Here is a 15110-nt window from a genome sequence, read left to right on the forward strand (position 1 = left end):
TGACTTGATCCTATAATTATTATCTGTATAGCCAAAGCCATATATATCTTATTCTCTGTGCCATAGACCTCCAATGCATCCAATGTGAGGATGACACGTTCCTTGACTGCGACGAACATGAGCACTGTAGTTTGAGTCAATCCCACATACATCGTCCTTCTGCTGTAGCCTATATATTAACTCACGGCTGTAAATAATCCCTATAATTGTTTAAGCAATGTTTGCTTAAAACTATAGTGTCTAAATGTTTTGGGAAATTGCTTTTTAAAAAGTGTTTTTATTGAGAGAATAGAGCAAATTTAAACAGTTTACATCTATGATTTACATTGCCAGTTTTTCTGTTAAAGTGAACATACAAATAATCAAGAGAGACACGCTAATAATAATGAGGAAAAAAAGAAGAAACAAAAGTGGGACAAGAATGTACCCACCTCAAACTAGTCACTGAAATACTGACATGCACTTGACACAGTGTTCCAAATTAAGACACAGGCAAATACTTCTGTACGTTTTTAAAAAACATCTAAGGTAGTGACTCTATGTAGAAAATAAGTCACATTCCTGTATATATGAATAGACCTACACGTACACACACACACACACACACACACACACACACACACACACCTACATACACAAGATTACACAATAATTGTTTGAAATACAATCAGATGTCTTAGGTCAGACTGGGATAGGTTATTCATGGGGCTGAGAGCCACAGACAGAAAAGGAAGTCAGAAGTATTGAGAGATGAACTAAGCAATTATTTGGCTTTGCCGTTTTCATGGGCTTGATTGGAAATAAGAGCATTTTCAGAATAACAACCTGTGGCATACTGTTCTCTCCAGTTACAAATGACCCAACCTGACTGACTGAACATGCATTTTTATTGCTGAGTTGAATATTCTGAATAATGTTTGTTTGTGTGTCTTGATTGCGGCAAAAGTCACATTGAGGTCACGTCAGTGTCCTCTGCAGAGACGAGCCCCCACGACAGCCAAGAGGTTCTCGTCTCACGCAGCAAAGAGCACCAGCGTGGACACTGTGGCCTATTTGTATTGTCGTTGATTCCACCCTCTAGGGGGTATAGTTATATAGTTTTTTGGGGGAGTTTTAGGGTGTTTTCACACCTCACTTGTTTGGTTTGGTTAAAACGATCCCTGGTGCATTTGGTCGGACTGGGCTAATGTGAAAGCTGTCAGTTGAATTCTGGTGAGATCAAAAACACGTAAGTTAGCTTATTATTTCTGTTTTTTTATTATCTGCTAATTTTGAAATCTGTTCAGGAAGCAATCTTATATTTGATATGTATAAGCCATGTATATATTTATGCAAAGCATTTGGTAACCTCCTGTGCAGATCACCGCAGGTATTTTCCCTGATTAACAGGTCAAAAGCTGTTAAAGATCTTGTACTTTGCCAGATCAAGTCCATTTGTATTGTCCAATCAACGAGTTACCGGTCAGTCTATATAACTTCATCCTTACTACGCTTTGTTCGTTTGTAAAAACCAAAACTAAAATGCAACAATGTATAATTTATTTCCCTTTCGTCCAGACCAAATGAACAGAACGACAGGTGTTAAAGTTCGCTTAAAAGCTTGCAGCCTGTGCCATGTATTTCTGTTTCCCTCGCTGTTAAGTGCCCACTGTATAAGGACCCACTAGAGGTCCTTGCTCCCTCTGCAGTGAGCCATCAACTCCGCCCCTGACGACGACTATTATCTTTTAAATCTAAATTTCCTCCTGGGAACAGGGTGCGAACAACGGGGGGAGCCTATATTTCTCTATCATCATGGATCCATGCGCAAAATCAGGAGCGTCAGACTTCTTCCCCCACCCCCAAAAGCTAGGGTATCTGTGTGTGTGTGTGTGTGAGTGCGTGTGTGTGTGTGCGTGTGTGTGTGTGTGTGTGTGTGTGTGTGTGTTTGGAGACACATTTTCACACATAGCTCATTCAGAATCCAGCACATATACACAGTACAGACATACAAGTCAGCTGAGACTGGAGGTGTGTTTCTGCTGTCCCATTATGCACCTGGCTGCCAGTAATGTTTGCATTGTGACTGGGAATGAAAGCTAACTGAAAGAAGTGATGTAGGAAAAGTTGATTTGAGAAGGACATGGAAAATGTTGTGTTGTGTCTAAGATTTCTTGTTGCATTTGCTCCATTGTATTTTTGCTTAATGCATCTGGTAGTTAACTGGTAAACTTTCCCAACCCACAGCAGAGTATGTGTGAAATCAACAAGCTCTGTTTAGATGCCTGCCAAGAGATACTGATGTTTTAGGGCCAATAAACACTTTAAAAAATAAGTAGAAATGTCCAGTCCTCATTCACTACATAGACCAAATCTTATTTATTTCATGTAAAATAAGAAGCAATTAACTCAATACAGACAATATAATATGATGACGATATCAGTCAGGTACACACATTTGTCTACTTGAAGAGATTTTGCAATGCTGTTTATACTACAGTCACTATAACTTTAGGTGTATTAGGACATTGTGGCCAATGTTGGAACGAAATGATCTGGACTGCGTGATGGCAAATTTTGCATTCATGTGATGAACTATTTTGATCTGTTTGATATTTGCTCTGCTGAATTACCCCCAAAACACACTATGCCAAACTGTACTATATCGTAATTTAAATCAGTAATATAACATTGCATATTATGTGATGAATTCATATTGCCTACTTGTAAGCTTATCTGGTTCGATAGTGTGTTGGTGCCTGGAAAATAACTTGCGATTCAAACACCAGGGGACATCCCTGGATTCAAACCCAGGTCTACAGGGTACCAAACATGCAACCTTGACCGCAACGCCAATGCCAGTCCAAGCGCATTCAACTGTAGTGATGGTACAGTTCTCCCATCCCGGGGTGCCCCACCCTGGAGGCACCTCATCCGGTCACACACACTGGGCACGCCTCTGATGACCTCACGGCAAGCCATCCCACTTCTGACACCATTTGTAGTGAAGGGCGAGAGCAGTCATCCTACCCGGATTCAAACCCGGGTCTACAGGGTACCAAACATGCAACATTGACCACAACGCCAGGCTCGTTGGTATGGCAGTCAAAGCACATTCTCAACCGTAGTGAAAGTACACCCTCACACAGTAGATGAGGCCACAGATGTCTGACCGTTAAGGTCATGGTCTAAGAGTTGAGTTTAGACAACAAGCGCTCTAGGAAGTTCTAGAAAACGTGCAATTAGTTTGCTTTAAATAGAGACACATTGCAGAGCAGCATCTTGTTAGCAGGATGACCAGGTAATAGGATTGTCTGGCTTTAGCTCTGGTCACAATGAAATAACAAGGACACATGTCATGACTTCTGACGCCAGATTTCAACCAATCAGAACCAGCCAACACTGAATACTATAGAACATGATGGTGATGTTAAAAGTTGTTTAGTTGTTCAGTTTAATGATTATATATATATATATATATATATATATATATATATATATATATAACAACACTAAAGTCATGAAATTTACCCACATTTTATTTCACTTTTTTGTGAACAATTGAAAATCTAGTTTGAAAAGTTAACATTGCCTTTGTACAGTTATCAATGTGGAAATTTCTGGGCAACATGAAACTGACAGCAGATTAGAGAGCTGAAACAATCAGTAGATTAAGTGATTAGTTTAGTCTTTTTCAAACGTAGGGGCATGACCCAAGATGGGTCACGGACCCATTTGTGGGCTTGAAATGCATAATAGTGCTATGCAGTGCTTACTTTGGTACCTTGAGCACATTGGACAACGCCTGGTGCTAGCTGTCACAAACAAAGCGTTATTTATTTACATTTAGTAGAGATAGATTATATTATCAGAGCATTCATAATAAAAATCACTTGAAATCAGCAGGTGGAAGACCGAGGAACAGCTGTTTATGGTTCTCTATCCCTCTCTTCCTTCACTTCCCTGTTGCGTCCCTTCTCCCACGGATCGCTGCTACAATGAGGAGGGAAGGAGTTAGTGCAAAAAAGTTTACAACCACGAAAAGCAAACAGGGCGATCAGACAGAGTGCAGTTAATTTACAAATCCAGTTGAACAATGGCGTCAGATGCTTTCCTGCTGAGTTGAAGTTTTTTCAACTCGAGGCACGTGGACAGCGCTGCAACTACACACGCCACCCCCTAATTTAGCCAGAGACATTTCACATTTTCATAGCACAAACGCCCCGTTTTTTCAGCTGTTGGGCTTACAGTAATCACATTCTAAAATATTTAGACACCAAAAAGCATTAAACCACTTGCCAGCATACAGCGATATATGTGGGCCTTGCAGATTTTGATCAGAATAAGAATCAGAAACAGAATCAGCTTTATTTGCCAGGTACGTGTACACATACGAGGAATTTGACTCAGGATTGTATATTGCTCACAATGTGCTTACTTACAATACAATAATAATACAATAATAAAATCACACACAGGCTACAGTATAGAGATCACATACTGTATATACACACTATAAACAAAAACAGTGTGGACAGATTGCCACAATAGTGCAAGGAGTAGAGTGCAAAGGATGCCGGAATAAATAAGTATTATGTGCAGGTGTTATATACTTGAGGTAGGTGGATTTGGCATACAGTATATACAATATACAAAATGACAATATAACAGCATGAACAGCTCTGAAATAGAGAATGATGAATAAATAATAAGTGGTAACCAGTAAACAGGTGGCTGATTGGAGACAGAGTTACTGGGTTATTGCACAGAAGTTGTTCCTGACACTGTGAGGCAGAAATCAGCTGTTCATCAGAGTGATGGCTTGTGGGAATTTTTGGCGTACAGTGCTCTGTAGCGCCTCCCAGAGGGGAGAAGTTGGATCTGCAGTGATGCTTTCTGCCCGTTTCCTGACTCTGGAAATGTATCAGTCCTGAATGGAGGGCAGATTGGCACTGATGAGTTTTTCTGCAGTCTGACTGTCCGTTGTAGTCTGTTCCTGTCCTTTTTGGTGGCAGATCCAAACTAGACAGTGACGGACGTGCAGAGGACAGACTGAATGATGGCTGTGTAAAAGTGGACCAGCAGCTCCTTAGGCAGGCAGATAGTGACAAAGGAGGTGCCAGATCCAATCTGGGAGATCCTATTCTGGCAGGATCACATTACACTCAACAAATTTGATTATTGCTGTGATATATTTGACCCCACTCCCCACTCCAGCTTACAGATCTTAAATTCATGGTTTGTTGTGTTCTTTATCAGTAGTTTGGGTCCCGCTGAGACAACACATTTCTCTTTAGGTCTTGAGCTGAAAAAGTTTGGGAACCCCTGGATTAGTTAATTGACAGAAAAGAATGTTGATTAAACAAACTCTTTAAATGTTTTTTAATAAAAAAAATGGGAAATATTCTCTGGTTTTATTCTCTCAAATGTGAAGATTTGCTGCCTTTCTGTGTTTTATAATATTTTTATTAAAACATTTTGACATTTTATAGACTAAATAATTAACCGAAAATAACTGTTCTTCAGCAGATCACGTCTCCCTTTGCTCCTGTGTTGACATGAATGCAGTGAAATATTGTTGGGATGTCTTATTAAGGTTATATCTTGTGTGCCAAAGAAATGGCCGGGTTGAAAACAGCAGGCTACTCAGGTGCCATTCTCTGTGTTCTCTAATGATTTTTCTGTCTGTCCTTCTCCCTGCAGGGGAGGAAGGCTCCCGGGCGCTCAGGGAGTCGATCTAGCAACATCTCCAAGGTAACCGCTGAATATCAGCGAGTGTAAAGGGCCAAAATCAAGGTCACAGTTCAGAGTGTATGGTAGCATCATTTATCCAAGCAGAATCTGATGTGCAAGAATGTGTTTTACTAACCAATCAATATATAGTTGCTCTAAGTACACACTGTTGTATGTCTCATGAGACACAGAATTATGCCTTAAGCTCCTCTTATGTATGATATGGAAGGGTTGTACTAATAAACCTTTACAATATTTGTAAAGGTCACCTATTAGCATCTTTTTCCAAATTGACTGTATATGTCTAAAGATAAATCAGGACAAAGTTAACAACTAGCTAATGTCAAAAACCTAATGTCTAACAGCTCAAGGCTCAGATACATTTCTCAGGAGTTGGTGGAGGCCAAAGCAGAGCTAAAAAGAGAGTGAATACTGGGCTTCAATTTGTCAGGTGGCTAGAAATAAAGAAATGCTCAGAATGAATGGCAGTGTTTCTCTATGGATGCTGGATGTGTACATGGGCAATTGCATGCTAACATGTTAGCAATAACAACATTAAAAGGCCAAAAAAGGTCAGGATTTGTCAGCTTATTTTGGGTTCTTTTCCCCAAAAATCAACTAATGCAGCTTTAAGATAATTCATGTTTATGCTTTGTCATTAAATACAATCTTTATTTTGATTATGAAATCATTAGTTAGTGTGTAAAGAAGTTGTGATATTTAGAAAAACTAGTGATAGTTGATGACCAGTGACAGATTGTTGTACTTGCATAGAAGCGTGGACGCTAATTTGAGTCCGTTTGTTGTTTCAGGCCAGCAATTCTACAACAGGACTCACCACAGCTTCAAGAACATCAATCACCCCGTCTGCTCAGGACATATGCAGGTAAGACAGCTGTCTCTTTAAGATTTACCCAGAAATACAGTCAGTTGGGCAGAAAGTGCAAAGAAATGGCACCAGAGCAGCCACAGCTCTCTGTGATGTTAACATGTACAGTTTAAAGCTGCTTCTCTGGGAGACTCAATTAGTATTGTCTGCCCCACCCCGAGGGCATTAACTAAATTGCTGAAATCCAATAGTGGAGGAAGATGGCTGATTGCAGAGCCTTTAGTTTTTTATATCAATTGGTGGTGTGGTCGTCACGGCGACAGGCTTAGTCCTGAAAGGACGCTGTGTTTGTTTTCAGTTTGGACTCGATGCCTGGATGCTTGGACCTCCATTTGTCACATATCATGATCAAATCATTTTACATTTGCCATTTACTATTCTGATTACCCAGCCTGATAATCAGGGCTAAATAGCCATTTTCTTTTCATTTCATTATTCAGTCACACATCATGTCCCATTACGTTGTTCAGTTATTTTGTCCTAACCACACAAAGTGAAAGCCATATCCGTCCGTATTTTCACAGAAGCTTGTGGGAGTTTGTAAGAACAGTTTACTTAATGTTTTTCACACTGATTGGAAAAATATGCTTCTGTAAGTTGCAACCTGTAGACCTGCATCTCATACGTTGGATATTTTGCTCTTGCTCATAGGAATGACATTGCCATCCTTACCTACAAAGCTCTGATTAGCTCTACCAGTCATTATTTAAACATGAAACAGCCGTCATACAGACCTAAATTAATCACTGAAAAAATCGGAGATGTGATCCAGAAATATGGAAGCAGGCTGGATGTTATCCTAATCCTAATATCTCTGATGGATGCTGCCCAGTGACAGTTGAAATTCACTAGAATTACATATATACATATTTATGTATATATAAAAAATAAAATAAAATCCCCCTCTCACCCCTTGCGGGGTGGTATGTGCATCCTCAAGCTCGGGACCCGGGTTTGGGTTTTTGCACCGTAGTTTGAGGGTTCTGCGCAGTATCTTAGCTGTTCCTAGGACTGCACTCTTCTGTACAGAGACCTCTGATGTTTTACCTGGAATCTGCTGTAGCCACTCTCCCAGTGCTCCGATTACCACTGGCACCATTGTTGCTCTTACTTTCCACATGTTTTCTAGCTCCTCTTTCAGCCCTTGGTATTTCTCAAGCTTCTCGTGTTCCTTCTTCTTGATGTTGCTGTCGCTTGGGATTGCCACATGTATCACTGCTGCCTTCTTCTGCTATTTGTCGATCAACACGATGTCTGGTTGGTTAGCCATCACCAGTTTGTCAATCTGGATCTTGAAATCCCACAGGAGCTTAGCTCAGTCATTCTCAACTACCTTAGGAGGTGTCTTCCATTTTGACCTTGGGACTTCCAGCTCAAACTCATGGCATACTCATTACCCGGCCTCTCTCACCGGGATTGCTTGTTCCAGTAGCTGACGCAGACCTTGTTGACCCGGGCGAGGTCCGAGCCGGTATGGCTCTTGTATTTGCGGTTTCACTCATGCCCGAGGTAGGCTGGTAGCATTAAGGACCTTGCCTAAGGGTCCACCTGGATACCCCCGCCCTGACCGGGAATCGATCGACCCACAATCACCTGTACCAAAGTCAGTGGCATTAACCACTGAGCAATCCAGGAGCTATATATATATATATATATATATATATATTAGGGCTATCCCGATTAAGGATTTACATTGTCAAGTCCTGCCTATAGTCGACTGATAGTCGAATCATGTCCTGTGTGTTTTTGTGCGCGCCGATTGCGAGCTGAAGCTAAACTGAAGCTTATTGTTGACCATTTTCTCTCTCTCTCCCTCTTTCTCTCTCTCTCTCGCCTCGAATTTTCGACTATTGTGGGTCAGCCCTAATATATATATATGTATTATTTCAGTCTTTCAGCAATACTGACATATTTCTAGAAATGTTACTGATAAATAGGAGATCTCATAGTGAACTACTTTTTGATAAGGATAAGGAAATAGTCCCTGTGAAAAGTGGATATGGGTTTTCCAGAGTAATGGGGACATAGATTCTTGATAGTTTTTAATGAAATTTTTACAAATACTACCACAGATGAAATCCAAATCAGAATCTGTACATGTAAAGACAAATCATTCTGCATAGCGAGACTGCAAGTAACTTATAAAATATTGTTTTTTGTAATTGTTTTTTTTGTGTGAACTGACCCATGTCGGCTTACAATCAGGTTTCAGACCATTTTTTAGTTTATGTCATCACATTCATGTCTTATCCATCTCATTTCACTTTTATTGTTTTTTACACATCTCCATCTGTGTGTGTGTGTGTGTGTGTGTGTGTGTGTGTGTGTGTGTGTGTGTGTGTGTTCAGCCCTGGCCAGCTGACCCGCTTAGAGGAGGATACTTCTGAATCCCACAAACACAGCAAGCACACACACGTTGCTGTGATGACCGTCACCAGCACAACTCTGGGCTCGTCAGCTCAGGCCCAGAAGAAGCAGGTGAAGCGTCGTCACCGCCGCAAGAGGAACAGCTGCGCCACCCTCGACTGCGTGGAAACCAACAGCAAACAGGAGCAGACTGACCGCAGCCTCAGCTCTGACCGCAGTGAGAAGGGGGAGAAGAGGGAGCGGCCTTCCAAGAACCGGAGAGAGCTTCCCCCTCGCCTCCGCTGCTCAGGAGCCATCGAGTCAGACTCCACCTCAGACGATGAGGCGTGGCGCGAAGCCCGCAGCTGGAGCAAAGAGAAAGCTCGAAGAGTGCGGCGCCGCAGTGGAAGCAGCCGAGAGAGGGATGGAGCGAACAAAGCAGAGGTCATGGAGCTGCAGTCGGTGGGCTCAAATGAAGGGAAGGAGAACCAGGCTCTGGTGGAGGACAGCGGAGGCCTTAAAAAGCGGCACAGCAGCAGGTCCTCGATGAAGAGAGACGGCCACATTTCACAAAGGGAAGGCTCACATGGCAGAGATAAGAAATGCAAGTCACGCAACGCAGGAAATAGCTCCTCATTGGCAGAGGACGGCGAGGAGCTCATCACCAAGAGATACCAGGAAAAGGGGTCAGGGGGTGGGGACATGTCAGTGCCAACACCACAAAAACACTGCCGTGTGAATGGAGGCACAGCGCAGCCCTGCTCTGATGACTCTGAGCTGGAGGTCTGCAGGTTAGTGCATATGTTTGTGAGCCTATATGAGTGTGGGTGTGTGCACTAATCATCTGTCAATATCAGGTTCAAGTTCAACTTTAATTTTATCATCCAAAATGAGACATTTTCTTTGTCAGCGATGTAAAAGACAATCCATAAAAGTAGTGCAGAGGTTGAATTTCATTGCCTGTTCTGATCTGTGTGTGTGTGTGTGTGTGTGTGTGTGTCTGCTGTGTGTGTTTATTTTCTGTGTTTGTGTGTGTGTGTGTGTGTGTGTAGGATCTGCCACTGTGAGGGGGATGACGAGTGCCCGTTGATAATGCCTTGTCGCTGCACGGGGAGCCTGAGTTTCGTCCACCAGGCATGTCTCAACCAGTGGATCAAATCTTCAGACACTCGCTGCTGTGAACTCTGCAAGTTTGACTTCATTATGGAGACGACACTCAAACCTTTACGCAAGGTAAAGCTCATAAACCTCATTCACAACTATGAACTGGGATCTGCTCTACCAGTCAAAAGTATCAGGCTGTAATAATGTAACAACACCATCTCTCTCTCTCTCTCTCTCTCCCTCCGCCTTCAACCAATGTTGCCTCTCATCCCCTCTCCATCTCCATCCCTCTGTCTTCCAGTGGGAGAAGCTACACATGTCCAAGAGTGAGAGGAGGAAGATTTCCTGTTCAGTGTTGTTTCATCTGATAGCAATAGTTTGTATGTTGTGGTCAGTCTACGTTCTGGTGAAGAGAACCGCGGAAGAGATCAGACTTGGGAAGAACGGTCAGTACTTTCGCCCGACTCCCTCTTTCACATACCGGAGACACGCAGGGTAAAATTTGTTGATGTTTGGCTTCAATGAAACAGTATTATGATCCAAATCAAAGGTACCATGGGGAGTTTTAATTGTTAAACAGTTTTATTCACATTCACTATTACTCACATAAAGGTGTTGTGTGTATAAAAATAATAAACATGTTAATTAATTTCCTACCTCAGTCAACATTTGCAAACCATACATTTTTTGAAACTGCATTGTTTACATATGCTTGCAGTGAAATGCAGGTTTCCAGTTAGCTAAAAAAAAAAAAATAGATTAAGAATTAGAATAAGAGGAAAAATACAACTTAACAAACTTTATGATTAAAATTCAAGGATAAAAAAATATATGTAACATTGCAATACTATAGGTTCATAAGTAGTTAGGCTATGCAATTTTTCCATTATATAAAAATGTACATACTGTATGTCACAGTTGTAGATACGTATTACTGCCCTCTGCAAAAATGTGTATCACGTCCGCTTTTGTGCATCCTCATGCTGATAAAACATAGGTGGTGACGCAGAGGCGATTCTCTGTGGTGAAACACCAAACGACATTGGAAAAAGACACCTAATAAAAACAACACCAGATCATTAAAACATTGCAGCCCCTAGTGGTCAAAAACTCCACATTGTACCGTCAACTTTTTCACCTGCTGATCTTTACAGCTGTCTGACTCTGGTGATGCCATTTCGATAGGCTTCCTGTGTAGTCACGTGTTGTATTCATGTTTTCTCTAAATTTAGTGAAACTAGTGAAAATTTTTTGTGTGTGTGTTGTAAAGCATAAATCTCCCAGCCTATACACTTGCTGCGATGGTCATCCATAAGTGTCCCTCTGCACATTAGGGATCTAGCTCCATAGTGAAGACTTGAACAATTGCACATATGTCCGCGTCACGTGCAGTTTTACCTAGTTTCACATATTGATATTATGACATACAAAGCCTTAAATTAAACCATGTTATCTCAAAATTACAACAAGCTCATGTTACAAGGTAGGTTTATTTGTCACATTACAACAGGTTGTAAAGTTGTAAAATCAATCATAAAAATAGTGGACAGAAATAAACTACAATTAATCAAGTGCAGTGCTGAGGATGAATTTTAGTATAAACGTCTGAGAGCTTGGGGCTCTGTAGGCATCTCAACTCACAGATATAACTGATGCTCAGGAGATTGGTACCAGTGATCTTCTGAGAAGTTTTAATCACCCACTTCAGAGCCCTCCGCTCCTGGGCCATGCACATCCCATGCCAGTTTGTGATGTTTCCAGTGAAAATTGAAAATGCAGTTAAAATGAAGCAACAATGACTTTAAATAGACATATTCACTAGATTTGTATATATATTGTTTATGTCTCTTTAACTGTTTATTGCATAAACATTTTGTGATAGAATTCCTGTTTTTCACATAGTTAATGGTTGGAAAATATACTTGCTTTCAAGACTTTTTGTTTTTGTATCACATAGATGATCCATCAAAGTGAACACTTACCCATGTTTTTATGTTAACGTATAATCATACATTAGAGTGAGATATATTATGATCAGATAGCAATGAGAAAAAAGCATTTCCTTCAACACCAAGAGAAAATGAAACCCAGAAAACAAACTGTGTGCAAACACAAATGTCGAGTTTCAGATGGAGTTCAGGACAAGAATCTACCAGCAAGGTTTCATGCGGTCTCTGCTCATAATCTCATTACATTTGAGAAAAAACAGAGCCAGCTGAAGGTTCACTGTGACTACACAAATCTCTACAAACCATTCTAAAATACTTAATTAATCTCACAAAGGGAAATTCAATGTTTTCACTCTATTGCTAGTATTTACACACAGGTCTGGTCTTAAGGGTTCTTGGAGGTGAACTCCAGCTACTAGTCCACACTCCACAACTCTAGTCCAAGCTGGATTCAAACCGGCAACCCTCCGGTTTCCAGCCTAATCCTAACGGACTGAGCTACTGCCGCACCCATGTGACATAAACTAAACATGCAAAACCACCAGTCTTTCGTTGACTGACACTTTGGCAGGTCACTTGATGGTCGCACACATCTGCTCCTCCTTTATGAGTTTGTCACGATTTACATCTGTGCTTTTGTAAGTTCATTGTTGTTTTGTTGATGGTGTGATGTGTCGTGCTGTGATCATAGTGTATCTGTATTATGATTCTCATATTGTAGGACCTAAGGCTAAAGGTAGCAAACACAGATATATATTAATTAACATTAATATATATTCCGTGTATATCATAAATAGCATACATGTTTATTCAGAGATCATAGAAATAAGGAGAAATTACACTCACTCTTGATTGCAGAGGAATTATGGAGAGTTTCTCTTCTGAAGTACTATTCGCAAGACGGTAAGCACAGCTCTGCACACACCTCTGATCATGAACCGTCACACATCCTGCAGGTCGATTTTCAGCCGCAATGTGTTTGTGTGTGTGCATCCTCAGAAGTGCTGGAGTGGCCCTTCTGGACCAAGCTGATTGTGGTGGCCATAGGCTTCATAGGCGGTCTCATCTTCATGTACATCCAGTGTAAAGTCTACCTGCAGCTGTGGCGCCGCCTAAAGGCCTTTAACCGCATCATCACTGTGCAGAACTGCCCAGAGAAAGGCGTGCACAACTCTCAGTCCTGGCCCAGCCCCCTGACCAACGGCAGGCAAGGAACAGTGGATGTCCCAGTCAGCCCGGCCCCCGTCCCGGCTCCAGGGGCACAGATGGATTCAGACGTGTCAGTCGAGGCCGCGGTGGCCCCGGCACAAAACCCCAACTGAAAAATTCTAATCCTGCTCAGAAAGAGTCCTGAATCACACCCTGCTCATCAATCGCCACAAGCTGGTGTAGCATGGTGGGATCTAGACTCGTACAGTGTTTTAGTGTTGTTCATCTCAGCTCCTGTGATTACTAATCTTGAGTCATAATGGACAGACTTAAAGTCCTTCAGTGATCAACGACAAATGAACTGCAATGACGCAAATGTGCAAAGTAAAGACTAATGTGGCAAGTCAGAAATAGAGAAGAGGAGGTGAGGTGAAGTAAAGGAAAACAAAGCCATCGGGAGCAGAAGTTTGTAAAGACAGCAGTTGTGTTGTAAATTGACAGTTTTATTCCTGTATGCACTTTCTCAAACTGCACTGACACAAGTTAAGGGTGTGAACACCCCGTGGATGCTATTAAAGTTCTCAGTATGCTTCAAACAAACCTCGGACAACACGTCTTACAACCATGTCTGAAGGCTAAACAAACTGTAGTTTGTACGACACGTCGTCTGACCATGTCTAAAGATAGAAGTGTTTGTTTTCCCAAATTGCAACATTCACCTTAAACATGGTGTCAGAGATGTGGGAGTCACTGAAAAAATGGTGCACACTTTGGGACAGTTTAGAGCATTTATGTTGTTGCATTCGGTTGTACACAGCAGACGTGAGGGAGGGTGTAGTATGAAGAATGTACAGGAGAGCTTGAGGAAAGAAGTTGCATACCCTACCCATTTCCACACCACCTCACATCTGGCCAACCATTACCCGAAGCGGGAACCGGCGTACATGAAAGCGGGTATCAGATGCTGTTATGGTGCTTTCAGACCAAAAGCGAAGCGAGCGTTTGGGGCGGTAAGTTTACATACAAAGTCAGAGTAGAGTCAGACAGTAGAGTTGAATATTTTCAACTCAAGCGAAGAAGTCGCATGAAACTGAGTCACGATAGTTTATCAGTGTTGAGATTGTCCGTACATCACCGAGGATTCAGAGCGCTGTGTGGAGAGGGCCAGGCAGAGCGGGGGACTGAAAATCTGCTGGCCGGCTGAGAGCTGCTAAACTTGGGGGAGAGGAGCAGCGCTGCAACCATTGGACAAATAAACACCCGTAGTCGGTCAGATTCTGAAGCTCGGAGTTAACTGCTTTTATTAAATTAGCTTTTTACTTTTTGGATTTCAACGTAGATTCATCTTCACTGGAGCTTCTCAGCAGCTAGCTTCTGTGCACATCCGGTTCCAGTGTTGTTGTTAGCGTCGTTAGCTCTGTTGGACTACGACTTCATATTTAATATTATTTAAATATTAATCATATTTAATTCAGTATCTCCGAAAATTAGAATATTACTTAAGACCAATACAAAAAAGGATTTTTAGAAATGTTGGCCAACTGAAAAGTATGAACATGAAAAGTATGAGCATGTACAGCACTCAATACTTAGTTGGAGCTCCTTTTGCCTGAATTACTGCAGCAATGCGGCGTGGCATGGAGTCGATCAGTCTGTGGCACTGCTCAGGTGTTATGAGAGCCCAGGTTGCTCTGATAGTGGCCTTCAGCTCTTCTGCATTGTTGCATCTTCCTCTTCACAATACCCCATAGATTTTCTATAGGGTTAAGGTCAGGCGAGTTTGCTGGCCAATTAAGAACAGGGATACCATGGTCCTTAAACCAGGTACTGGTAGCTTTGGCACTGTGTGCAGGTGCCAAGTCCTGTTGGAAAATGAAATCTGCATCTCCATAAAGTTGGTCAGCAGCAGGAAGCATGAGGTGCTCTAAAACTTCCTGGTAGACGGCTGCGTTGACCTTGGA

General features: G+C 41.8%; 1 protein-coding gene across 8 annotated transcripts in view; it reads left to right on the plus strand.

Annotated features, from left to right (window-relative positions):
• Positions 1-13749, plus strand: part of LOC123970206 (chromodomain-helicase-DNA-binding protein Mi-2 homolog) — a 32727-nt gene extending 18978 nt beyond the window's left edge. For 7 of the 8 annotated variants that reach the window (XM_046048124.1, XM_046048122.1, XM_046048118.1 and 4 more), the window contains 7 exons: positions 5683-5733; positions 6525-6598; positions 8950-9738; positions 10000-10180; positions 10353-10497; positions 12859-12903; positions 13000-13749. In XM_046048124.1, the coding sequence (XP_045904080.1) occupies positions 5683-5733; positions 6525-6598; positions 8950-9738; positions 10000-10180; positions 10353-10497; positions 12859-12903; positions 13000-13322 (1608 nt within the window). In that variant the 3' untranslated portion in view covers positions 13323-13749. The remainder of the gene's footprint in view (positions 1-5682; positions 5734-6524; positions 6599-8949; positions 9739-9999; positions 10181-10352; positions 10498-12858; positions 12904-12999) is intronic. The other variant, XM_046048125.1, reaches the window with a different exon arrangement.
• The last annotated feature ends 1361 nt before the right edge of the window (positions 13750-15110 follow it).

This window comes from Micropterus dolomieu, linkage group LG04 (assembly GCF_021292245.1).
Source record: "Micropterus dolomieu isolate WLL.071019.BEF.003 ecotype Adirondacks linkage group LG04, ASM2129224v1, whole genome shotgun sequence".
NCBI classification, from domain to species: Eukaryota; Metazoa; Chordata; class Actinopteri; order Centrarchiformes; family Centrarchidae; genus Micropterus; species Micropterus dolomieu.